Below are 26,193 nucleotides of genomic sequence, written 5' to 3' on the forward strand. Positions count from 1 at the left end.
GGAAGCAAAAAGGGTGAAAACAGTATGACAAAACACCATATCCTGGGCAATGAGTAAACTGAACTTATGACTTTGCCTCAAGTTTGTTGAAAATATTATTTAGTCAAAGGTTTCAGTGTGTGTGTGTGTGTGTGTGTGTGTGTGTGTGTGTGTGTGTGTGTGTGTATGATACTTACTTTTTTCAGACTATTTTTAAATGAAAGTGGTTTCAACTCAGGTCTCTGAAATAATTGGGGGGCAGGTATTCCAATTCCTATCTGAGCTCAACTAAGGCCCCAAAGGAGAGAGAAAGTGACATCCCAAAACCCATGCTGGAAGTCACACATTCAGAGCTGTCTCTTCAAGACTGTCTACTTGCCCTGTCCATGTGAGTTTACCACATTCTCACTCTGATATGTGAAACAGGGGGATTTGTGGCTTTTAGGAAAGGAAAATGGCAACCCTCAGCATGCTGGAACCTGATATTGGCCATGAAGTTGAGTATAAGCACAGCCAGTGACTTAGCACTGAGCAATAATGCCAGATGAAGGTTCATGTCTCCAAGAGCACTCCAGGCAGAACTGTGTGTTCTCAGCAGATGGATGAGGGGGGCGAATCACAGAGATGCAGGGTGGCCAGAAAGCTGTGTACTCTTTCTGGGTGAGCTTGAAGACCGTCCTTGGATTTCTGTTGGCAGAAAGGAGACCAGGAGCTAAGCCCCTCTCCTGCTGCACCCAACAGAGGGCATGCCAAGGACAGCCATGGTCCCTCACTATCTCGAACAGCAAACAGACCTTCTTCAAGGTGCCACTTTCACTTCTTTCACTGCTTACTAACCAGTCCAGTCATCCCCAAATTTTTCCACTTCTTCATGCACCAAATACAGTGGGAACACCAAATCAGAAATAATGAGAATAATAAATGTAGTAGTTAACTTTCCCTGGATACTTTTTATTTACCAGTCACTGGGCTAAGCATTTGTTATATCTCACTTAAGTTAATCAGCTTGACATCCCTGGGAAATAGGCACTACCATTATCCTCATGTACATCTGAGGAAATGCACTGAATAAAGCTGGGTGACTTATTTAAGGCCACACAGCTAGTAAATGGTGGAGCTAGAACTCAAATGCAGATCTGTTTGCCTCCAAAGCCCCTTGTAGCTCATCACGAGCCAGTGTAAATTGGAATGTAGTATCTATTAATGCAAAGCCAAGTTGGAGTTGACCTTGCTAGGGTTTTGTTTTATTAGTTTAAGTTTATTTGTTTGTCTTATAGGAATCCTCTTGGAAAAAAAAAATATATATATATGTATATGTGTATGTATTTATATATGTGTGTATATATATAGGCCATATATATATGTATCTATATACATATATATACACATATGTGTATGTGTATACATATGTGTGTATATGTACATATATACATGCACGTATATATACACACATGTGTGTATGTATATGTATATATAAGCATATGTGTATGTATATATATACATGTATATATATACATAAATATTTTTTATGTATACATTATATATACATTTATGTATACGTGTACATATATATGGCCTTGGTCATCTTTCCTCCATGTTTGCGTGTTTGCATACTGAACTAACTCCAAATACAGCATAGTTTCTTAAATAGTATCAGACTCAACCTCCCAAAACCAGAACCTTATAAATTCAGCACCCAGAAGGTACCCCCTCCTGATCTTTTCACCCTTAATGATGTTGAACAAACCCATCAACCAAATTTAGAAGTTGTCCCTAGGTTTTATCATTGCTTTTCCTGTGGGTGTTTTCTCTTCTTCATGGCTCAGAGGACTGTGTATAGTCTTCCTTTCTTCATTGCCATATAGCTTTACTTTAGTGTATTCCTTCCCCCAAAGCTCAGATTTCTGTTAAAATTGAGAATGTCTCTATAAAAAAAATACAAAAAAACAAACAAACAAAAAAAAAAAAAAAAAAACCAAAACATGAAGCAGGCTCCAGGTTTTGAGGTGTGAACTATCTGCACAGAGCCCGATGCAGGGCTCGAACTCACGAGCTGTGAAATCATGACCTGAGACAAAGTTGGATGCTTAACCCACTGAGCCATCCAGGAGCACCCAATTTCATTCTTTTGCATGTTGCTATCTGGTTTTCCCAGCACCATTTGTTGAAGAAACTGCCCTATTCCCTTTGAATATTCTTTCTTACTTTGTCGAAGATCAATTGACGATATAGTTGTGGGTTTATTGTGGGTTTTCTATTCAGTTCCATTGATTTATGTATCTGTTTTTGTCCCAGTATCACACTGTTTCGATTACTACAGCTTTGTAGTATAACTTAAAGACCAGAATTGTGATGCCTCCAGCTTTGCTTTTCTTTTTCAAGATTGCTTTGGCTCTTTGGGGTCTTTTGTGGTTCCATACCAATTTTAGGATCCTTTGTTCTACAGATAGTTGCATTTATCTTCACCTATCTTTGCTATCACACCTAAATCAACACTGAGTTCATCAATAAGTCTGGTGAAATTATTGAATTTAAAATTCTAATTATTCTATAAATCCTAATAATTTAAAAAAGTCATTGTCATCTGAACATATGATGACTAATCATTTAAAATTTCCTCCAAGAGGGGCGCCTGGGTGGCTCAGTCGGTTAAGCATCCGACTTTGGCTCAGGTCATGATCTCACAGTCTGTGAGTTTGAGCCCCGCATCAGGCTCTGTGCTGATAGCTCAGAGCCTGGAGCCTGCTTCGGATTCTGTGTCTCCCTCTCTCTCTGCCCCTCGCCTGCTCATGCTCTGTCTCTCTCTGTCTCAAAAATAAATAAAAACATTACAAAAAAATTTAAAAAATAAATAAATAAAATAAAATTTCCTCCAAAAAATTTCCTTTAAGAAAACTCAATATACTTTTCGGAAAAGGTGCAAAATGGAAAAGAGTTAAAAGAGGATGTACTTTTTTATTTACCAAATGATACTTTGCTTTAAAATATTTTTGCATTTACATAGCATGTTACTTCAACATAGCATTTTTGTTTATTTTTTAGAAACTTAATTTATTGATAACATAAATTAGGATTTTATCCATAAAGTGTAAAAAAAAAAAAAACCAACTGAGAATGTCCTGCTTTCTTGCAGCATGAGTGGGGCAGGGCAATCTCTGATTCCTTAAAGGAGTTCTAGGCTGTCTGGGGGCTCTGACCTTCATTCATGAGAAAGGAATCATGTACCACCTTCCCACAGAGCAACAGTTCTCAAACCTCAAGTCTAATCAGAATCCCTGGAGACTTATTCAAACACAGAGTGCTGGGCCCCACTCCCAGCACTTCTGATTCAGCAGATTTAGCAAAAGACCCAATAATTTGCATTTCTAAGATCCCAGGTGACAAGGATGCTGCTGGCCCTGGGCCACAGTTTGAGAACCACTGCCACAGAGTCTTAGGGGAGGAATGCTAATAAGTCTTGGGCACTGAATCACTTGTTTTAATTATGAAAAAAACTAATGTTTTAGGTAATTATCTGAGAAATTAAGGAGGACAAAGAAAAGATCTAGAGAGCAGGAAAAATGTTGCTTCATAAAGTTACATTCCCACAAAGGATCATGTACAGGGCTTAGAATTTACATTTTTGGTGAAGATCTCAGCTCCCCTCTACTAAGTGTAGTTGAATGGGTCTATTAGCCAGACTGCTGGTTCCTTTCTTGATTCAGGCAAGTGTTAGGATTACTTCAGCCACATTGGCCCCTGAAAGGATTGGCAGACCACAAGCTGTCAGTGGTCAATGGGAATTTGCTGTCAGGGTGGGTTGAACCCAGTTGGTTGACTGGGGTATGACAATGCAAGAGGGAGCTATTCACACTCAATGTAATGCTCACATTGAGACTCCACAGGTTGGTTTTTGTTGCATAACATCTAATAATCCTCAAGGCATAAAATTGATGGCCCAGGGAAGTCAAATTTACACATTACAGCAGGCAATTCATTTCCCTTCTGCTTCTCACATGAAAAGCTTTCTTTAACTTTGCAGAATTACTGCAAACAGAAGCGGCATGAGTGATAAATGATGTCATAAATAAAAACCATCATCTCAGCTCCCTTGGACTGGCTGAGAAGTCCCAGGAAGTGGTCTCAATGCTGACTGTCTATTCTGCTCATAGGCAACTGGGATTCATGTAGAGTGACTGTAGGTGAGCAAGCCCTCAGTTCTCCAAGGAGAATAAAATTAATTTTTGCCTTTTTCTTTGCTGTCATTGTCAGGCAAGTAATCTTAAATTCGCATCCTAGGAAAATCCTTCTGCTTTCTCTGGAGTTTTCCTTTTGTATCTTTAAATATCCTTGATGGTGTCCTCCACTGGAGTCTGTGCCCTAGGTCCTGGATCTGTCACCAACTCCCTGTGTCATAATGGGCAGTTTGCTTAACCTCTTGGTGACATAGTGACCTCATCTATAAAGGGAAGGTTTCGTATTGATTCATCTCCAAGTTCCTTCCAGTTCTAATAGCCAATGACTCTTAGTCATCTCTTTCCTTCCCCTTGTCACTAAAAGTAAGCATCCTTTCCTACATTCTCATCCCTTTTCAGGATACTCTCTGTCCCCTTCCACCCTAGCCCCAGTCCCTTTTCACATCATCTGTTAGCATGAGATGCTTCCCTCTTGCTAAGTCATAGATGTCATTCAGCCACAGACTGTGTTCCTACCTAAATGCCCCCCAGGGAAGCAACTCCTTATGTCTACTTAATTTCAAACATAGTTTTCAAACGATACATTTAGTGGCAATGAAAATGGTTTGTATTTATAAGCCACACTTGGATATTATACCTCTACTGGCTCCAAATGAGAAGGGAGGAGAATAAGAGATTTAGAACTGGATGAGAATTTGCAAGAACTGACATGTCACACTGAAAAGAACCTAGGTGTTTGTCCTGGTCCCAACCCTTTAAGCCAGGCTATTGTGAGGCCCTCAGCCCTTAGCCCACCACCCCAGTGTCCCTGGACCTGCCTCCCCAAACAGGGAGCCACATATGACACCTGGGTTTGAAGGCAGCCACCTAGGACCTTTACCACAGCTCCCACACTTGCTTGTTTCCAGCCAGCTTTTATCCCAGTTCTTCTTGCTCCCAACTCAGAACTACTTACTTACCTACAAAAATCCAAGCTGGACCCTATCTCCATGGTGTTTACACATGCTCTCCCCAGCATCTGGCCCTTCCTTTTTCCCTAATAAATGTTGTCTTACCATACCCTCTTACTTACCAGCATCCTAAGTGCCTTAAATAAAAATGTCCTGTACTTGGGGTGCCTGGGTGGCTCATTCAGTTAAGCATCCAACTCTTGGTTTCAGCTCAGGTCATAATCTCACCGTTCATGAGATCAAGCCCCACATCAGGCTCTGCACTGGCAACGCAGAACATGTTTGGGATTCTCTCTCCCTCTCTCTCTGCACCTCCCACCCCGCCCCCCCCCCCCCCGCTCACTCTCTCTGTCTCTCTCAAAATTAATTAATTAAAAAAATGTCCTGTACTTGTCTCAGGCCTGAAGCTTGAGACCATATGGCACATGAACTAAATTATCAATATGCCAAACAGCCAATTCACTGAAGTCAAATAACCAAAAAGCCACTCCACCAAACAATACAGTAGGCCAAATATGAATTCTCTGCTAAATATTTTTGTTTACCAAAATACTTGATCGAGGTATTTGAACTGTTTGTAAAGTATGCTACAATTATCTTAAAACCTGTGAAGATTTCTGCTTTTTTTAAGTTTAGTCTGCTTATGAATTTAGTTACTGATTATCATAAACTTTTATGAATATCAAGTGTAGTCATAGGAAGACTAAATTATCTTTTGCCTTCTCTCTCAAAGGTGGGAAAAAATATGGTGCAAGCTCTTAAAGAACCCATTTCTTCCCAGACCAGAGGACTAGGAGGATATATTTTTAGATAACAACAATGATGGCATGTAGATGGGATTATGGGTGACTTTTAGTGTCACCTCCATATTTTTCTATATTTTCTTCAAGGAGTATATATCACCTCTATAATCAGAAAAAATTACAGTAAATGTTAGTAAAAATTAATAAAGCCTATATACTGACTTCAAAGAATTCATATTCATGTAGAGGAATATGACACATATGTATTATATAGATACACTTTTGAGGAACTTTAGAATATATGAAGAGTCCTACTTTGGGAAATGTGAGGGAAAGGCTTTGGGATGAGCTATTTGCTGAGGCTGTGCCCTCTGGCAGGTTTTTGAGAGAACATTTTGCAGATGTTGCAAGTAAAGCCTTAGTCCTCATCCCCCAACCCCTTGGCCCACAGGGAGGAAGGTTTGCTTGGGTAATCTGATCCTGATCTTTTGTGATACCATTTTTGATTACAGAAGAGACCCTGGAGGGCTTGGAGCACCACTGAGGATTAAGTTAAGGAAACTTCCTTGGAACTGCAAAGAGGTTCTGACATTCCTTCAAAGCCTAGAACCTCCAGCTCAAGCCTAATTTGGAAAAAAGAATATTTTTATTTTGAATTAACCCAATGAAGTTTAGGGGAAGAAATACACAGTTACTGCTTGGGTTACAAAATCATTCCCAGGAGTCTTGGTTTCAGATTCAAGGACAAAATGAGGCTGGGTACGAATGCATTAACTTTGTTTTGGATGGAATGTGAGTCTTTGGGGCTTCTCCAGACACGAAGGCAGGTCAGGTGAGGCCATGAGTGTGCTGATTAATGTGTTTCACCCACACTTCCTTGGCATGTGCCCACAGGAGGCTGAGGTCAGCATACATTCCCAAGCCAGTTAGCAGAAGCAAGGGAGCAGAAATCTTCCAATGCTCTCTGTCCCCAGTGAGAATCAAACCAGGAAGACTAGTGTTACAATTAACTTGCAGACAGAACTCCAGTAGAACCAGAAAAGCTTGAAATGGGGAGGAAAACCAAAGCAAGGCTGAGTTTAGTCAGATCAGTATGAGAGTCTGCACTCTGGTGCTTCTGGTCTCTCCTTAAATACTTCCAAGGAGGGGTGAATTCATCCTTACATATCAGGTATCCTGATAATGTTAGTGTAACCTATGACTGCGTTTGCCCTAGTCCATCTTAGTTTATACCTATTGTCATGCCTTAAATATGAACACTGCCTCCTTTCATTTTCAAAAGTGTCCCAATTTAGACAAAATAGTTGATGGTCCCTTTGTGATAATAAATCACGTTCACAGCTAACATTTACTAAGAGCTGATCATGTGCCAGGCATTCATGAGCTTGGTGCTATTGACATTATCATTATCATTATCATCATCATCGCTATTATCACCAAGCCAAATTTACATGCATCCTAAGAGGCAAAATCAAGATGCAAAAACAGGCATTTGTATTCAGATTCAGGGTACTAAGTAATTCCTCCTGCACCCCTAAAGCGTGCTACCTCTGGGCTTCCATTTCATGCACTCAGGAAAAAAAAGATTCCTATCTCTTTACAGATCTCCCACACCTTCCCACTGATTTTCTCATAAGTAATCAGTTGAAAGGAGGAGACTGATATTCTGAGGGTCTTATTATATCCCAGGTATGATGTCACAAGAGGGCCACTATCTTTTCTATTTGACAGATCAAGATCTAGGCTTGGGGCACCTGGGTGGCTCCATCGGTTAAGTGTCTGACTCTTGATTTCAGCTCAGGTCATGATCTCATGGTCATGGGATCGAGCCCCACATTGGTCTCTATGCTGACTGTGGAGTTTGCTTGAGTTTCTTCCCTCTCCATCAACCCCCCCCCCCCAGGCCCCCCACACTTGCATGCACTCTCTCTTAAAAAATAAATAAATAAAAGAACTAGGCTTTAGGAGCTCAACTAATTCATCCAAGATCATGCTGACAGCAGGTTATGGAGCTAAGATTCACACCTGAGTTGATCTGATTTCAATACCTGCCTTCCCATTAGACCATATTGCCTACCAAACTACATTCAATTTCTGTAACCCTTTGCAAATCAGAAAAAGTGGAGTAGCAATTCTCCCTAAATGCTATCACTGTAAGACTGTTAACTGAGGTCAAGAAGGAAGCAACCTTTTCCACAAGTTGGTTAAATTGACTCCTATATCTAAACAGCCATTCTCCCAGCTCAGGAAGACCTGTGACATCCATCTGCAAACACATGCCCCATTCGTGAGTGTTTATCTGAAATACTCCTGGACCACAGTATCTGAGCAACTTATAGTGTTTAGGCCTCATCCTTCCCTTGGCATGGACCTATTGCTCATTTACCAATTAAAGATAACAGTCAGATGTAAATAACTGGTATTCATTCATTCATTCATTCATTCATTCAGTGAATAGTGCGTTAATGCTAACAGTAATAATTTAAAAGCATTTAATTTAAATACAGTTATCCACTCATCCAAATGATTATGCATGAAATTATTCATTCATTTACTGGACACTTACTGCACGTCAGACACTCTTCTAGAAACCGGGGCAACAGCTGTGAACAAAGAGGACAAAGCCCTGTTTTCATGGAGCTTATGTTTTCCTCCATGATATAATAACAGACAATGATAGTGATATGAAAGAAACCCTAAGGAATGTAGAGTGGTGGCAAGGGAGTGGGTGCAAATTTACATAGGAAAGCCAGAGAGGCCCTTTCTGAGCAGAGACCAGAATGAAGTATGGGCATGAGCCATGTAAAGAAATGCAGAAAATTGTTTCAGGCAGAGAGCAGAGCAACTGTTCTTACATAGTACTGCCAGATCCCTATGCTGAAAACTTTGCATGCATTATCTCATTTAATCCTCACAAAAGCCCTGAAGGGAATGTGCCATTATTTTTTCATTTTCTGCCAGCCGTCTGAACATTGAAGTGACTTGCTTACCTGCACACCACTTTTTTCTCTTTTTTTAAACATTTATTTATTTATTTTGAGAGAGAGAGAGAGAGAGAGAGAGAGAGAGTGAGCGAGCGAGCAGGGGAGGGGCAGAGAGAGGGGGAGAGAGAGAGAATCCCAAGCAGGCTCTGCACGGTCAGTCCAGAGCCTGATGTGGGGTCATGAGATCATGACCTGAGCTGACATCAAGAGTCAGACACTTAACCAACCGAGCCCCTCAGGCACCCTAAGTGCACGCCATTTTTAAGTGCAGGAGCCATGAGTTAAATCCAGGCCTCCTAGCTCCCAGACAACATCCCCATTGGAACTACTGAGCAGCTGAGTGCCTCACCCAGCCTGCAACACTCCCCTGCACTTTTAACACAAGACTGAGAGAATGACTGATCCCTAAGAAACATCTGCAAAGCCTGTATCCTCCGTCTGATTCTGCATCAGATTTTGGTCTTTGTAATGCTTTGACTACAGAAGAGACCCAAGAGGGTTTGCAGCACTAGCAATGAGCAAGTTAAGAATGTTCATGGGTCCATGAGGATGGGGGCTTTAAATCTTTGTCTCCTTCTAGAGGCTTTTGCTCCAGAGACCCTCCCTCAGCTCTGTTGCAGGGCCTGCATCTCAGGCTCTTCCTCCAGACATGCAAGAACCTCTTCTACATGACATCCTTGTAAACCAAGCAAGTTTCCATCCCTCCACCCCATTATTTGTAGGGAATGGCTCTATTGTTTTTCTGTACATAAAGGCAACACATGCCCCTTTTAAAAACTGTTCAGAAATATACAAAACTAATAAAATCATCCTTCATCACAACATTGAGAGATAGTAAACATCCTGGTGTATATTCTTCCAGAGTTTTTCTTATGTATGCACATACATACAGTTGTTTATTTCAACAACCATTTGGTCATTTATACATGCCCTTTGTTCCTTGCTTTTTTCTCATAAAAAAATACCTTGAACATCTTTCCATGTTAATGTACGTACTTCTGCATCATCTATTTTAAGGGCTATAAAGTATTCCACGGTAGCAAAAATCATGTAAGGCCTCCCGTATGTCGGACATGAAAGCTGTTTCTAGTTTTCCACAATTTTAAACGACACTTGAATGAGCATTGTATTATGTATATCTTCATGCCCTCTGATGCTGAATTTTTTTAGAATAAATTAATAACAGTGGAATATTTGGGCACACATTTTAAGGTCCTTGATACAAATTGCCACATATCTGTGTAGAAACATGGTAGCAACTAACAGTGCACTATACTGTGCCCAATGGTATTCTTTGTATCCTCAGTAATGCCTCCCACTTTTAATCTTGTTCCTTTTGAAGTCTCTTTCAGCACAGGGAAAAGAAGACCGCTGCCCTGAACTGGATGTCACCCACCTGCCCCCATTAAAGGTTCCTCTAGTCCCAGCCTAAGCGGGGAGGACACAGAGGAGCATGACCCCTCAGGTCCCTTGTGGTCCTGGAGGCGGGGCCCCCACAGGTTTTGTCCAGAGGCTACAGGTAGAATGAGGAAAGGAGACATTGCCTTAAGTCTCAGCCTGGGAAGGTTGCCTCACTCTCAGACTTTGTCCTTTATCTCCTTCATGTATGCCCCCAGCAGCTCCTGCCCTCCCATTTATCAACCACATGTTGGAGACTCCCAGTTCAGGCCTCTCCTCTGAGCCCCAGACTCATGTCTTTAACCGTCTCTAGATACTGACTGCACTCCAATGACTCAGACTTCTCAGATTCCACAGCTCCAACCACACCACCATTTCCCCTTGCTCTCCCAGCCCACCCCCTCCACCAGCTCCTCCTCTACTGTGCCCCACCCAGGGAATGGCACCTCCACCTTCCCAGATGGGGAGGCCCCCAAACTGGGAGCCTTCTTTTGTACCACTCTCCTATTCTCTGTGCCCCACAGCCTTCCCATCAATCAGTCACAAAGCCCCATCAATTTAGTGTGTTAAATATCTTTATTATCCACCCCCTTTTCTCTTCCACTGCCAGTGTCCTAGTCTAAGATAAGTCTGTAATTATCTCTATGTGGGGATTGATAGGATGGGAGAAAAAAGAGGAGGAAGGAACATTTCCTAAGGATCTATATGTGACTGATTCTGAGATTTTGTTAATAATACTCATTATGCACATGATAAGCCAATGGAGTAGATAATATCACCATTTTACAGAAAAGGAAACTGAGGCTTGGAGAGGTTAACCTGCCCGCTCTCACACCAGAGTCAACATTCAGAGCCCTGTGTGTGATTCTTGTTCTACATTATGTAGTAAGAGTGAAGCTAGAGAACCAGTTGGGAGGCTCTTGCAATGGTCTGAGTGAGAGGGAACACGCTCTATGGTAAGCTCCTTGAGGGCAATGAGTGAGTATGAATCACTTTGTGTGTCTGGTAGGGTTTAGTGCAGGACCTGCCTCTGTCATTTGTGGAAGGCAGAAGAGTGTAGCAGCTAAGGGAATGGAACTGGATGGACTAGGGAGGCTAAGGGAATGAGTGTAGCAGCTAAGGGAATGGAAGATGTCCTGGCTGTGGGACCTTGAGCAAGTTATCTAGCCTCTCTGTAGTGGGCTAAGTGGTGGCCCCAAAAAAGATACGTCCACATCCTAACCCCATAATCCATGAATGTGGATTCTTTGAACAAAGAGTCTTTGCAGATCTAATTAAGTAGAGGATCTCAAGATGAGGAGGTCATCCTGGATTACCCAGGTAAACCCTTAATCCAGTAACAAGTGTACTCATAAAAGAGCTCCAGAGGAGAGACACAGACAGAAGGAGCGTGCCACATGAAGGAAATGGAGTCATATAGGGACACATCAAGGAACAATGGCAGGCACCAGCAGCTGGAAGAGACAAGCTATGGAAATCTTCCATAGAGCCTCCAGAGAGAATATGGTCCTGTAGACAGCTTGATTTCAGGCCTCTGCCCTCCAGAACCAGGAGAGAATACATTTCTTTTCTTTTCTGCCACCGAGTTGGTGGTAATTTGTTATGGCAGCCGTAGCAAATGAATACACTCTCTGTACTCATTGCTCTCATCCGTCAATGGGCATATGATCATACTTCATGGGGCTGTCATGAGAATTAAATAAATCAATACACATAAGGCAATTTAGAGCAGTAGCTGGCACATATTAAGTTCTCCTGAAGTAGTATTTATTATGACTAATAAATGATAATAAATTTATTATGACTAATGTTCATTAGCTGAGTGACCTTAGTTATCTTTGACCCTCTGGTTCCTTCAGCTGTTGAATGGTAATAAAAATACTTATTCTGACAACCTCAAAGCTGGAGTTTGCTTCTTTCCCTTAGAAATGGTCAAAGAATTTCTCCAATCCTCCTCTGTCCTATGGACTACTAATTTAGTTGTGAGCCTCACTGAAGACAAGTCACAGACTGCCAAAGATGATGGTTGAAAAGTGCCTCGTGCCCTTGGCCTGACGAAAATGTGCTACCCTGGGCACTGGGCTGCTTGGAGAAGACAGCTCTTTCTCTTTCTCCTGATTGCCACGTAGTATGACTGGGGGCTGGTAAAGGGTGGACTCAGAGCCAGTCATTTGTGATGAGGAGGACTTACACCCATCATCAGAGACAAAGGTGGATAATTAATGCACAAGCAATTCTTAAATCCCTCTCAGAAACTCTCTCTCCACTCCATCCCTTGCTAATGAAGTCAGAGAAAGGGTAAAATCCTGTAATTACACTTGAAGTAATTAGAACTCTGCTTAATAGAAAGCTTAAGACAGTAAGTCCAAACCAGTAGATCACTCATTGTTCCTGTCATTCTGAATCATTCTCCCCAGGGTGTTCCTTTTGTAAGCTTCCACTGGGGAAGCAAGGACTATACTGAATTCCCATAAAATGTATGCACACATGCATGTCACATGTCCTCTCCCCTGGATGGCTGACAAAGCTTCAGCATGTACCTTTCTTAGTTCCTACAACTTTACCCATTAATGAAAGTCTAAATCAGAATGGATTAATTTAAAAGGCCTTTCCTATAAATCTTTAAAATCTGATCATATCATACTAAAATTGTCTACATTCAATACTCACTTTCTTGCTCAGTGCTTCTCAACTTTAATGTGCATGCAAATCACCTGGGGATCTCGGTGAAATTCAGATTCTGATTCAGTAGGTCTGGGGTAGGTCCTGAGAGTCTGCATTCCTGACAAGTTCCCAGATCATGCTGGTGCTGTTGGAGGGAGCCAGATAGGATAAGGAGGGGAGGACACACATTAGGAGCAAAGCAAAAGTTCTTCCCTGTCCCACAGGTGACCACTTTCCTCCTACACAGCAATTGTTGAAAGCTTCTAATCTTGAAAAATGAATAAAATTTGCCCATTGAGGAGAGAGGGTATGAGTCATCCTAGGCAGAGGGAATAGCCTAAGAAGAAGCACAGTTCTTGAAGTTTTTTAAAAAGTGTTCTTTAGAATATTTTTAAAACTTCTCTTTATTGTTTTGTACATAGGAGAGGCCAAAGATCTCAGGAGTTACTCTGTGCTCAGACAACAATGTGGGTCCTTTAGGTCGGCAGTGGCAGCAAGGCAACCAGGAAGTGGAGGGACAGCACCAGGAGAAGGCCCTCCTAGCACAATGCAGACCTTGAGCAGGTCTGATTTCTACCAGGTGAACTAATACTGCCCAGCAGTCTTGCTGAGGGAAGTGGTAAGGTAGGGATTTCCCCAGAATCAGCCATCACTGAGGCATCCTTTCCCGGACTTTGAACCTGATCATGGACTAACTTCATTATTAGTTCCCTGTGTTTATAGTTACAAATTATCACAAACATGGTGGCTTAAAACAACACAAATTTATTTTCTCACAGCTCCAGGGGGCAGAAGTCTGCAGCCAAGGTGTCAGAAGGGCCGTGCTCTTCCTGAAGGTTATAGGGGAGAATCCATTCCTTGCCTCTTCCAACCTCTGGTCCCTGCCAGTTCCTTAGCTTGTGGCCACATCACTCCAAATGTCCAGTGCCTTCAAATCTCTCTCTGTTCCATCTGCATGGTTTCTTCTCTTCTGAGTGTGTTCTTATGCACCCCCCCCTTCCCCCTGCCCACTGATTCTCTCTTATAAGGACACTGGGATTGCATTTAGGGTCCACTCAAATAATCCAGGATAATCTCCCCATTTTAAGATCTTAATTAAAGCTGCAAAGACTTTTTGCCATATAAAGTAATATACAGAGGTTTTAGGGATTAAGGTATGAATATCTTTTGAGGGGTCATTTTGCTTTTTTTTTTTTTCTAATTATAATAAGGGTTTTTATTTCTGAAATTAAATCAAAGACATCTACACTTAATAGAAATACAAAAGTATGAATTGTCCTTATTACTCATTCAGACATTGCTGGAATACCCAGACATGTGCAGTAATCATTGAATGTAATTTTTAGAATATTTTACCAAGTTTATACATGTTAAAACGTGGGTGTTTTAAATATTGTTTTGATACTTGTAGATATCCAGGAAGGAAGATAAAACATGGTTTACTTAAAATCTGTGGCTTCATTTATAACTGTTAAGATTTAGGTTTTTTTTTTTTTTGATATGAAATTTATTGTCAAATTGGTTTCCATACAACACCCAGTGCTCATCCCAACAGGTGCCCTCCTCAATGCCCATCACCCACCTTCCCCTCTCTCCCACCCCCCATCAACCCTCAGTTTGTTCTCAGTTTTTAAGAGTCTCTTATGCTTTGGCTCCCTCCCTCTCTAACCTTTTTTTTTCCTTCCCCTCCCTCATGGTCTTCTGTTAAGTTTCTCAGGATCCACATAAGAGTGAAAACATATGGTATCTGTCTTTCTCTGTATGACTTATTTCACTTAGCATCACACTCTCCAGTTCCATCCACGTTGCTACAAAGGGCCGTATTTCATTCTTTCTCATTGCCACATAGTACTCCATTGTATATATAAACCACAATTTCTTTATCCATTCATCAGTTGATGGACATTTAGGCTCTTTTCACAATTTGGCTATTGTTGAGAGTGCTGCTCTGAACATTGGGGTACAAGTGCCACTATGCATCAGTACTCCTGTATCCCTTGGGTAAATTCCTAGCAGTGCTACTGCTGGGTCATAGGGTAGGTCTATTTTTAATTTTTTGAGGAACCTCCACACTGTTTTCCAGAGTGGCTGCACCAATTTGCATTCCCACCAACAGTGCAAGAGGGTTCCCATTTCTCCACATCCTTGCCAGCATCTATAGTCTCCTGATTTGTTCATTTTAGCCACTCTGACTGGCGTGAGGTAATATCTGAGTGTGGTTTTGATTCGTATTTCCCTGATGAGGAGTGACGTTGAGCATCTTTTCATGTGCCTGTTAGCCATCTGAATGTCTTCTTTATATATATATATATATATATATATATATATATATATATATATATATATTTTTTTTTTTTTTTTTTTTTTAACGTTTTTAATTTATTTTTGAGACAGAGACAGAGCATGAACGGGGGAGGGTCAGAGAGAGAGAGGGAGACACAGAATCGGAAGCAGGCTCCAGGCTCTGAGCTGTCAGCACAGAGCCAGACGCGGGGCTCAGACTCATGGACTGCGAGATCATGACCTGAGCTGAAGTCGGACGCTTAACCGACTGAGCCACCCAGGCGCCCCAGTGGATGTCTTCTTTAGAGAAGTGTCTATTCATGTTTTCTGCCCATTTCTTCACTGGATTATTTGTTTTTCGGGTGTGGAGTTTGGTGAGCTCTTTATAGATTTTGGATACTAGCCCTTTGTCCGATAGGTCATTTGCAAATATCTTTTCCCATTCCGTTGGTTGCCTTTTAGTTTTGTTGATTGTGTTCTTTTCAGTGCAGAAGCTTTTTATCTTCATGAGGTCCCAATAGCTCATTTTTGCTTATAATTCCCTTGCCCTTGGGGATGTGTCAAGTAAGAAATTGCTGTGGCTGAGGTCAGAGAGGTTTTTTTCCTGCTTTGTCCTCTAGGGTTTTGATGGTTTCCTGTCTCACATTCAGGTCCTTTATCCATTTTGAGTTTGTTTTTGGGAATGGTGTAAGAAAGTGGTCTAGTTTCATCCTTCTGCATGTTGCTGTCCAGTTCTCCCAGCACCATTTGTTAAAGGGACTTTCTTTTTTCCAATGGATGTTCTTTTCTGCTTTGTCAAAGATTAGTTGGCCATACTTTTGTGTGTCTAGTTCTGGGGTTTCTATTCTATTCCATTGGTCTATGTGTCTGTTTTTGTGCCAATACCATGCTGTCTTGATGATTACAGCTTTGTAGTAGAGGCTAAAGTCTGGGATTGTGATGCCTCCTGCTTTGGTCTTCTTCTTCAAAATTACTTTGGCTATTCGGGGCCTTTTGTGGTCCATACAAATTTTAGGATTGCTTGTTCTAGCTTCGAGAAGAATGCTGGTGCTCTTTTGATTGGGATTGCATTGAATGTGTAGATAGCTTTGGGTAGTATTGACATTTTAACAATATTTATTCTTCCAATCCATGAGCACGGAATGTTTTTCCATTGCTTTGTATCTTCTTCAATTTCCTTCATAAGCTTTCTTTACTTTTCAGCATACACATCTTTTACATCTTTGGTTAGGTTTATTCCTAGGTATTTTATGGTTCTTGGTGCAATTGTGTATGGGATCAGTTTCTTTATTTGTCTTTCTGTTGCTTCATTATTAGTGTATAAGAATGCAAATGATTTCTGTACATTGATTTTGTATCCTGCAACTTTGCTGAATTCATGTATCAGTTCTAGCATGGGGGGTCATTTTTCAACCCACCACAGCCAACAATGCTAAAGCACCTAGTGTCTGAGTGCAATGCCACCAAAAGCCTAGTCTCTGGGGATCAATTAAAGATCTTCTTTCTGTCTTCATACTCACCCTGTTCCTCATACTCACTTATACCCTTTTTACCTACAGTTCCTCAACTCAGAGCATCATCTCTCCCCTCTTTGACTATTCAGTTCTCTTCCAGAAGCCTCAGATCAGGAGTAGTCTCTTCAGAAATGCCTTACCTGACCTCCTGGACCAGGCCAGTCTTCCTTCGTGGCATGGCATTGCTTCTCCTTGCAGAGCTGGCATTTGACCTGTGTGTTGTGTGGGAGGGCAGTGCCCCTTCTTGCTCGTGTCTGCACTGTATTTTCAATACCCAGCACATAATATCCAATACATATTTATTCGATGAAGGAATGAATCCTGGCTTCAACTCTTATAGGCTGTATGTATCAGCTTGTTAGGGCTGCCATAACTGAATACCACAGTCTGATGGCTCAAACAACACGAATCTATTGTATCATAGCTCTGGAGGCTGAAATTCCAAGATCAACATGACAGCAGTGTTGGCTTGTGGCAAGGCCCCTTTTGCTGACTTGCAGGCAGCTGTACTCACTATATGCACATAGCCTTTCTTCCGTTACATATGCAGAGGGAGAAAACTCTCTGATGTATCTTCCTCTTCTTATAAGGAGGCCAGTGCTGTTGGATTAGGGTTCTGCCCTCATTTCACCCTAATTATCTCTTTTAAAGTCCCTACCTCCAAATACAGGCACTTTGTAGCTTAGAGCTTGAACATACGAATTTTTGGAGGACACAATTTAGTCCATAATGTTATGTGACCTTAGATAAACTTAATTTCTCCAAGCCCTGCTTCTCTAGTTCCAATTGCTTAGGGAAAAGAGAGAGTATTGATAATTAAACAACAACAAATGAGATAAGATGTGTGAAACACTCAACACACTATCTGGCACAGAGTAAAAGTTTTGTTTGTTTTCCCAGAAGCAGATAAGGGCTGGAGAGTATGTAGATTATTGGAGGAGGTGAAGGAAAAACCAAAAGGGGAGTGGATAAGTGAGACAGGAAAGGGAAAATAACCAATAAAGTAAAGGGTGTGTTTTCTGACAAATCACCACTGGAAAAACTAGAGCTTCTTCCCACTAGGGAAACTTGGATGCCTGTGTAGAAAAAACACTGCAGAGTCACCCCCATCCCTGGGGCAAAAGAACTGGGGGATTTCTGTACCAAAGCCCATCAGTCATTGGTTGACGTCCACTGCCAAGGATGGTAATCCTCCCTGCTTTCAGCCTGCTGCACCTGTAGACAACAGGCATGGATACCAGAGAAAGCCCTGAGGCAATGAGATGCCCGTGCCAGCTGTTGGAAGCCCCATTAGCCCTGCCATAGTAAAGCCTGAGGGGCTCTGGACATGTCTTCCTCTCTCCGTCTCAGTGTGCCATCAGGAAACCTTGCCTGTTCTCTGGAGTGGTGGTGGTAGTCATTGCTAGTTTGCAGAACTAGAGATGCTCCTTGACAAAAAACTCTGGAGCCAAACAAATGTAAGGAAGGCTTCTTACATGGTTGTACTTAGGGAGATGAACATCCAAAGCTCAGTTGATGTCCTACAGTTGAACTATCAAGCTTTATTTGATCCTGTGATTTCCAGACTTATTTCCACAGTTTTTCATGTACTTTGTACTTACCTTTTAAGAAATAAAAGTTCTCTAATACATGATTTTGGGGTAATTGATTCTGATTCATACTAGAGAGGTCAATATTTGCCAAAGAAGTTTCTTATCAGTTCACCACTACAGCCTTAGAACAGTGCCTGGCACAGAGAAGTTGTTCAATAAGTGTGTTTTGTTACAACGGAGTCTTAAAGCAATTTCAAAAAAGAATCTGAAGATACTTTCAATAAAAGCAATCTCATAAAAAATGACTGTCTAGTCCCCAGAATGACTGTTTTGAAGGACTTTGAAAGAAATTTCAGCTGAATGTACACTTGCTGAAATATTGGACAAAGCATTTTTTATTTTCCTGGTTTGTTCCCATTCATCCAAATGAAACAGGGGACTCTCCTGAAAAATGAGAACCCATGGTGTTAGAATATTGTCCATTTCACAGGGAAATAAGTGTTTCCTCCCCGATCCATCTGTAAATGCATATCATGCATGGCACTGATGTCCCTCTGGTCCAACATTTGCTAAAAAGAGTGTCTCAACTTCTGTTTCCTCCCCATACACTTCGCCATTTTGTTGAATGGTAAAGATTGCAGTTATGACCCCATTGTCGAGTAAAAAATAATCAAATTAGAGGGCTTCTGCCTTTAGGTCTAAAATTAACTGCCTTTTATAGGCAGCATATAGATGAGTCTTGGGTTTTTTTTATCCATTCTGTAACGCTGTGTCTTTTGATTGGTTATTCCATTTACATTCAAAGTAATTGATAAATACGTACTTATTGCCCATTTTATTACTTGTTTTGTGATCATTTCTGAAGATTTACTCCAATCCTTTCTTGTCTTTCTCTTTTTCATGTTTTGCTGATTTTCTTTAGTGATATATTTGGATTTCTTTCTCTTTATTCTTTGTGTATTTATTGGTGGTTTTTGATACATGCTTGCCGCTATGCTTGTATATAAGCTCTTCTGCAAATAGCAGTCAATATTAAGTTGATGGTCATTTAAGTTTCAACCCATTCTTTCTCCTCTCCTTTCCACATTTTAGATACATATTATATTTTATATACTTTTTTGTGAGTTGCTTGACTGATTTCTTTACGGAAATATTCCTGTTTACAGCTCTTGTGTTTCCTACCTTTATACGGTCACTTATGTTCTCTACTTTCCACTCAAAGAATCCCCTTTAGGGGTGCCTGAGTGGCTCAGTCAGTTAAGTGACTGACTCTTGGTTTCAGCTGACAGTGCAGAGACTGGTTGAGATTCTCTCTCTCCTCCTCCTCCTCCTCTCTGCCCCTCCCCAATTTGCACTATCTCTGTCTCTCTCAAAATAAATAAATAAACTTAAAAAAAAAAAGAATCCTCTTTAATGTTTCTTGCAGGGCTGGTTTAGTGGTCACAAACTCCATTAGTTTTTGTTTTTCTGGGAAACTCTTTATCTCTCCTTCTATTCTGAATGATGGCCTTGCTGGATAGAGTATCCTTGGCTGCAGGTCTTTCCCCTTCAGCACTTTGAATATGTCATGCCACTTTCTTCTGGCCTGCCAAATTTCTACTGGAAAATCCTGTTAGCCTTATGGATTTTCCTTTATAAGTTACTGATTTCTTTTGTCTTGTTGCTTTTACATTTTTTTCTTTATCACTGTACTTTTCAAATTTAATTACAAAATGTATTGGTGTGGGTCTGCTTTTGTTTATTTTTATGGGAGTTCTTTGTGCCTCCTGGATCTGGATATCTTTTTCCTTCTACAGATTAAGGAAGTTTTCAGCTATTGTTTCTTTAAATAAATTTTCTGCCCCCTTTTCACTCTCTTCTTCTTTTGAGACTTCTAGAATATGAATGTTATTATGTTTGATGGAGTCACAGAGTTCTCTAAGTCTATTCTTGTTGTTTTTTTTAATAATTCTTTTCTCTCTTTTGTTCAGCCTGATTACTTTCCATTACTCTCTCTTCTAGATGACTAATTCATTCCTCTGCTTGTTTAATCCTACTATTCATTACATCAAGCATGTTTCTCATTTCATTTATTGAGGCTTTTATCTCTGCTGTGTTATTCTTTATCTCTGCATTAAGGGTCTCACTCATGTCTTCCAGTCTTTTCTCAAGTCCAGTGAATATTCCTTGTGGTCATTGCTTTAAATTCTCTATCAAGCATTTTACTTAAATTAGAGGACTTCTAACAAGTGCATCCTCTTGCCAGGCAGAGCTGGCTGTTTGTTGGCCTTAGATGTCCTCTGACAAGACTTAAGGCCTTTCTAAGCCTGATGCAGTTGCTTCAGGAAACCTACATGAGAAGTGAGATTTGCAATGAATAGGGTTTTTTTCTATAGAACACTGACCCAGCTGGACATCCCTACCACTTTTGCCCAACAGTCCTAAGAATGGCAACATCATTGTTTGTTGATCATTATTACAATGAAAGGTTTGAATCCCTAATTATTACTCATTCTTTGGAGCTGAGATAGAGGCCTGGGGGCTGTAAAATTAAGTTTGTTTGATTGCTTGTTTGATTAGCCATTTGTATACCCAAATGCCCTCTTATTAAGAAGGAATATTTCTGAGGATACTGCTTATCTTTCTAGTACTTGCAAAAGGTAAGAGCTGTAACATAGTAGCATTTTCTTTACACCCAAAAAATGAGAATGTTGGCATTTCTAGAAAAGAGTGAGGGAAGAGAATGTGACCATCCAAGTTCTTGTGAGTTAAGTCTCCCTTGGTCTCACTTGAGGAATGAAAATGTGGATCTTGGAAGACAGAGTTTGTAAAGACAGTGTGCCCATACCCATACCCGGTAACCCAATGAGTGGGTTATTACAGTGCTGAAGGGGTGGTGGGGTCACTTTGAGCCATAGGGGTAGGACACCAATGTGGATGAAACAATGAGAATGGAGTATTTCTTTTTATTTATTTATTTATTTATTTTATTTATTTTTGAGAGAGAGAGAGAGAGAGAGACAGAGCGTGAGCAGGGGAGGGGCAGAGAGAGGGAGACACAGAATCCGAAGCAGGCTCCAGGCTCTGAGCAGTCAGCACAGAGCCCGACGTGGGGCTCAAACCTATGAACTGTGAGATCATGACCTGAGCTGAAGTCTGACGCTCAACTGACCAAGCCACCCAGGCGCACCTGGACAGAAGTATTTCTGAGGCCAAATTTATTTAGTAAAAGATATGTTGCCTTTCTTTAGTCAGATGTTGGCCTGGCTGCTACTTACCAGTGACCCTTGTCAATTATTCGTGTGTTTCCACTATTCCTCCTTGCTGAAAACCCCCTGGAGAGAAACTATAAAGTCTTCCTAATGTCCCTTTGCTGTTTGTTTTCCTGTGTTTCCTCTGTGTTTTGGTTCATCTCAAGTTCAAGAATGAGGTCTACATTTTTCTAGGAAATTGTAGCTTTTCTAAAACAAGTAATAAGCTGTGAATGGCAGAGGGAGAGGAGATAATTTTGGCTCTGAACCACTGGAACCTTCTTAATGAGTAGAGTGAAAAAGATGAGGAATTTAGATTTAGAAGTAACTATAAGAAGGAATGCCAATTCTTTATCATCTGAAATTTTTTTCACGTCATTTTATTGATAGCCAGCTGTGAATTAAAAAAAAAACAACAACCTATGTTCTTAATCATTATGCTACACCCCCCTTAACCAAGGCCAATATCTTCAGATTACTTCATTCTTAAGGTTTAACTTGATTATTTCTTTTTTTTTAATGTGTATTTATTTTTGAGACAGAGAGAGAGAGAGAAAGAGAGAGAGAGAGAAAGCACAAGGGGGGGAGGGGCAGAGAGAGAGAGAGGGAGACACAGAATCTGAAGCAGGCTCCAGGCTCTGAGCTGTCAGCACAGAGCTTGATGCGGAGCTTGAACTCACAAACCACGAGATCATGACCTGAGTGGAAGTCAGACGCTTAACCAACTGAGCCACCCAGGTGCCCCTAACTTGATTATTTCTTTACAATCTTCTTCATGTTTACATATTAAGGGTTAAATTCACAAATATGAGATCAAGGGCTTAAAAGCAAACACATAAAGTGAAAATCCAGGAGTGAAAATTTTCTGAATCTGTTTCATGAATTTACTTACCAGCTACGGCTCGACATCAGTTTCTGAAGTCAGAGCCATGTTCAAATCCCTGCCACACTAACTCTAAGGACTGTGTCCTTGGAAAAGTTACTTAAACTTTTTGTGTCCTATTTTCCTCATGTAGAAAAGGAAACTAACAATCCCAAATTTGTAAGCATATAAAATTAGCAATAAAGTGACCACTAAAACAGAAACCTTAATCAATTTCTCATTTCCTGAAGATTCTATTCTATCTCTCTGCCTCACTTTATCACCAAATTTACTGAAAGATTTGTCTTCATATGTTTGCCCCATTTCCTTCCCTCTTCATCTCTTCTTCAACCTACTTCAATCTATTTTCTGCTCCAAACCTGAACACAATGAAGCGTAAGTAAATATTTGGGGAATGTGTACTCCTTAAAATGGGAGCTCCCATTGTGGTCATCATCATCATCACCATCACCATCATCATCACCATCAAGCACCAGATGGTTTCTTAAAGAAATACTCTTTCCTCTTCAAATCGTAGTCAGTTGAGAATCAGGATATTTTTATTTATTTATTTATTTTGAGAGAGAGAGAGAGAGAGCGCGCAAGGGAGGGTAGAGAGAGAGGGAGAGAAAGAATCCCAAGCAGGCTCCACACTGTCAGCACAGAGCCCAATGTGGGGCTCAAATCCACGAACCATGAGATCATGACCTGAGCCAAAGTCAAGAGTTGGACACTTAACTGACTGAACCACCCAGGAGCCCCAAGAATCAGGATCTTTAAATCTGCTTGGCTTAGGAAAGTTCTATGATTTTTTTTTTTAATTTAACACAAGCACATTCAGTATTTTCATTGCTCTAAGACAGAGACAAAAATATCTAAGGATGTCAGAGAATGGGTTTGTCTCCTTGCTTTTTATAGTGATCTCCTTTCTTATTCTGTAAATAATGTGTATATGTATGTTGTTCCCTGTTGCTACATAAAAAATTATCCTAAAACTTGACAGCTGAAACAAGCATTAATCTCACAGAATCAGGGAAGAGTGTAGCTGTGTCCTCTGGATCAGGGTCTCTCACAAGGCTGCTGTCAAGGTGCAGTTATCTCAAGGCTCAACTTAGGGGAGGACCTGCTTCAAGCTCATCATGGGCCTGTTGGCAGACTTCTGGTTCTTACTGGCTGTTGACTGGAAACATCAATTCCTTGCCACATGGGCTGTTCTGTAGGGCTACTCACAACATAGTAACTTGCTCCCCCCAGGGCCAGGGCTCTGAGAAGAATAAGAGATGATGATCAAGAAGGAAGTGACATTCATTTTGTAACCTAATCCCAGAAGGGATACTCCATCACTTTTGTGGTATTCTATTCATTAGAAGCAAGTTATTAGATCTATCCCACGCTCAAAGAGAGAGAATTGCACAATGGCATGAATAGGACTGTTGGGAGCCGTCTTAGGTAGAGCTGCTTACCAAAAAGTATGACTTTGTTCTCCCTTAGCAAAAGCACAGCTTTCATTTGATTCTTTTAAACCTCTTCTCTTTTGGGAATCATGGGTTCCATATCCATCAGGTCTTCAATGCCTTGCCATACTTTTTTTTTTCAAAAAAAGGAAGTAAGAGGGGGATGTGACATGTTCTGCTAAAAATAGCTCCCAATATAATGGCAACTTTGGTTGTCATGACATGTTGTGCATTGATACTGAATTATGAAGAGGACTCCAATGACTCCTAGTGGTTTTCTGAGCATCAGTTTCCTAATGACTGACTTTATAGCTTCCTAAAGAATATATTAAAAACAGAACTCTAGAGATTATAGATACAGAAGATGTATATTTAGACCTTGAGTTTCTTTTCCTCCCTGTAGCCCATCACCCACTTTGCACAGAGGTTTTAGTGCTAATTTGAGATCATTCTGAAACTTTATCTGCTTTATCATAAAATGCATATCCAACATTTTCTATCTAATTTGGTGGTAAACGTTTCAGGAACAATTAAGTCACCTCTGAATTAACTGAATAATCTGTAATTTCTCATGCCCTCACTCTCTTACATCACATGCCATAAGAAGAAAGAAAGAAGAACCTGTATTTAGGAGAGGCTTATGGAAAAATCTTAGAAAATAAACAGATACAGTGTTATAATTTCAAGTAGAGTTGTGAATGCAGAATTTTGTAAAGGAAAAACTAAAAAGTAGACATTCATATAACTAATATCTTCACCTTTTGTTTTCTTTTGTGCAGATCGTTTCCCAGAGAAAACTGTCTAAATCCTTGTTGAAGCATGGGAACACAGCAGGGAAATCCTCCATCACGGTAAGCCCTCCCTTAGCAGCTCTCTGTCTTGGTGCTTAGATGGTGTTCGCTGGTCCAAACCTGCAGTGAGAAGCAGACTCTCTGCCCAATGGGGTTGATGCCACAACTGCCCAGCTGTCCAAGTCACCCCCATCCTTCTTGTTCCTTTTTTCTTATTTATCCTTCTTTCCCATATAATTTTGACCCTTCCACCCCTAGGAAAAAGGAATAGAATAAGGATTTGAAAGTGAGGCCATTCACTTTTATTAAGCACTTCTGCAGTTAATATATAGGTTTTAGTGGAGAACAAAAATGGAGTTGTCAATGACATTAAGAATATAGAATTGTCTGGGGTTTTCAAATGATCAAACTACCTATCCCTGCTTCTCATTTTTTTCGAGAATTAAAAATCTGCTCTGATGATGGTTAGTCCAAGGTTAGATTTGTTGCTAAGGACCAGAGAACCCAGCATTTAGCCCTCCTCTTTAATATAATAGTTTGGATTTATGTTATCGTTTTTGGTGGCCATTAACCACATGTGATTATTTAAACTTAAATAAAACTATTCAAAATTAAATAAAAGAAAATATCCATACCTTACACTAACCATGTATCAAGTGTTCATATATATCATAGCCAATATTTACATGTGGCTATGAATCTGGGGAGGGAAACAGAGATTCAGGAGGCACGGAGATCCCCCAACAAACTCAAGCCAAGGAGGTCCACACCAAGACACATAGTAATTACAATGGAAAAAAATATAGGGATAAAGAAAGAATTTTAAAGGTTGCAAGAAAAGACAGTTACATATGAAAGAAACACCATAAGGCTATCAGCTGATTTTTCAGCAGAAACGTTGTAGGCCAGAAGGGAGTAGCATGATATATTCAAAGTGCTAAAAGGGAAAAATTTGCAGCCAGGAATACTCTATCCAGCAAGGCTACCATTCAGAATAGGAGAGATAAAGAGTTTCCCAGACAAATAAAAATTAAAAGAATTCATGACCACTAAACCAGCCCTACAAGAAATGTTAAGGGGGATTCTGTGAGTGCAAAATAAAACCCATAAGTAAGAGTAAGAAAAATAGCACAAAAGTCGAAAAATTAAGTGTGTCTGTAAAAATCAGTCAAGAGAAGCACAAGATAAAAGGATATAAAATATGGTACCAAATATCTGAAATGTGGAGAGGAAAAGAATGAAGAATGAGTTCAAAATTAAGGGACCATTAGAGTGATATAGACTGCTATATGCAGAAGATGTTATATATAAACTGAATGGTAACCACAAATCAAAAAACAGTAATAGATATGCAAAAAAAATAAAAAGTAAGGAATCCAAGTATTTTACTAGAGAAAACTAATCATGAGATAAACAACAAGAGAATAAAGGAATAGAGAGGAACTATAAAAACAACCATAAAAAAAGGTAACAAAATGGCAATAATTACTTTGAATGTAGATGTACCAAATACTCCAATCAAAAGACATAGAGTGACAGAATAGACTTAAAAAAAGAGAGAGAGAGACCCATCTATATTCTGCCTACAAGATATTTATTTCATACCTAAAGACACATACAGACTCAAAGTGAAA

At 40.4% G+C, this 26,193-nt stretch overlaps 1 protein-coding gene across 3 annotated transcripts in view; it reads left to right on the top strand.

Moving 5' to 3' along the window:
* The window catches only part of CPNE4 (copine 4), a 492,605-nt gene that overhangs the window by 335,465 nt on the left and 130,947 nt on the right, over nt 1–26,193 (top strand). For all 3 annotated transcript variants that reach the window (XM_019436433.2, XM_019436425.2, XM_019436441.2), the window contains one exon: nt 24,548–24,619. In XM_019436433.2, the coding sequence (XP_019291978.1) occupies nt 24,548–24,619 (72 nt within the window). The remainder of the gene's footprint in view (nt 1–24,547; nt 24,620–26,193) is intronic.

The sequence above is a fragment of the Panthera pardus genome, unplaced genomic scaffold (genome assembly GCF_024362965.1).
Source record: "Panthera pardus isolate Hobbes unplaced genomic scaffold, ASM2436296v1 HiC_scaffold_16, whole genome shotgun sequence".
Lineage (NCBI taxonomy): Eukaryota > Metazoa > Chordata > Mammalia > Carnivora > Felidae > Panthera > Panthera pardus.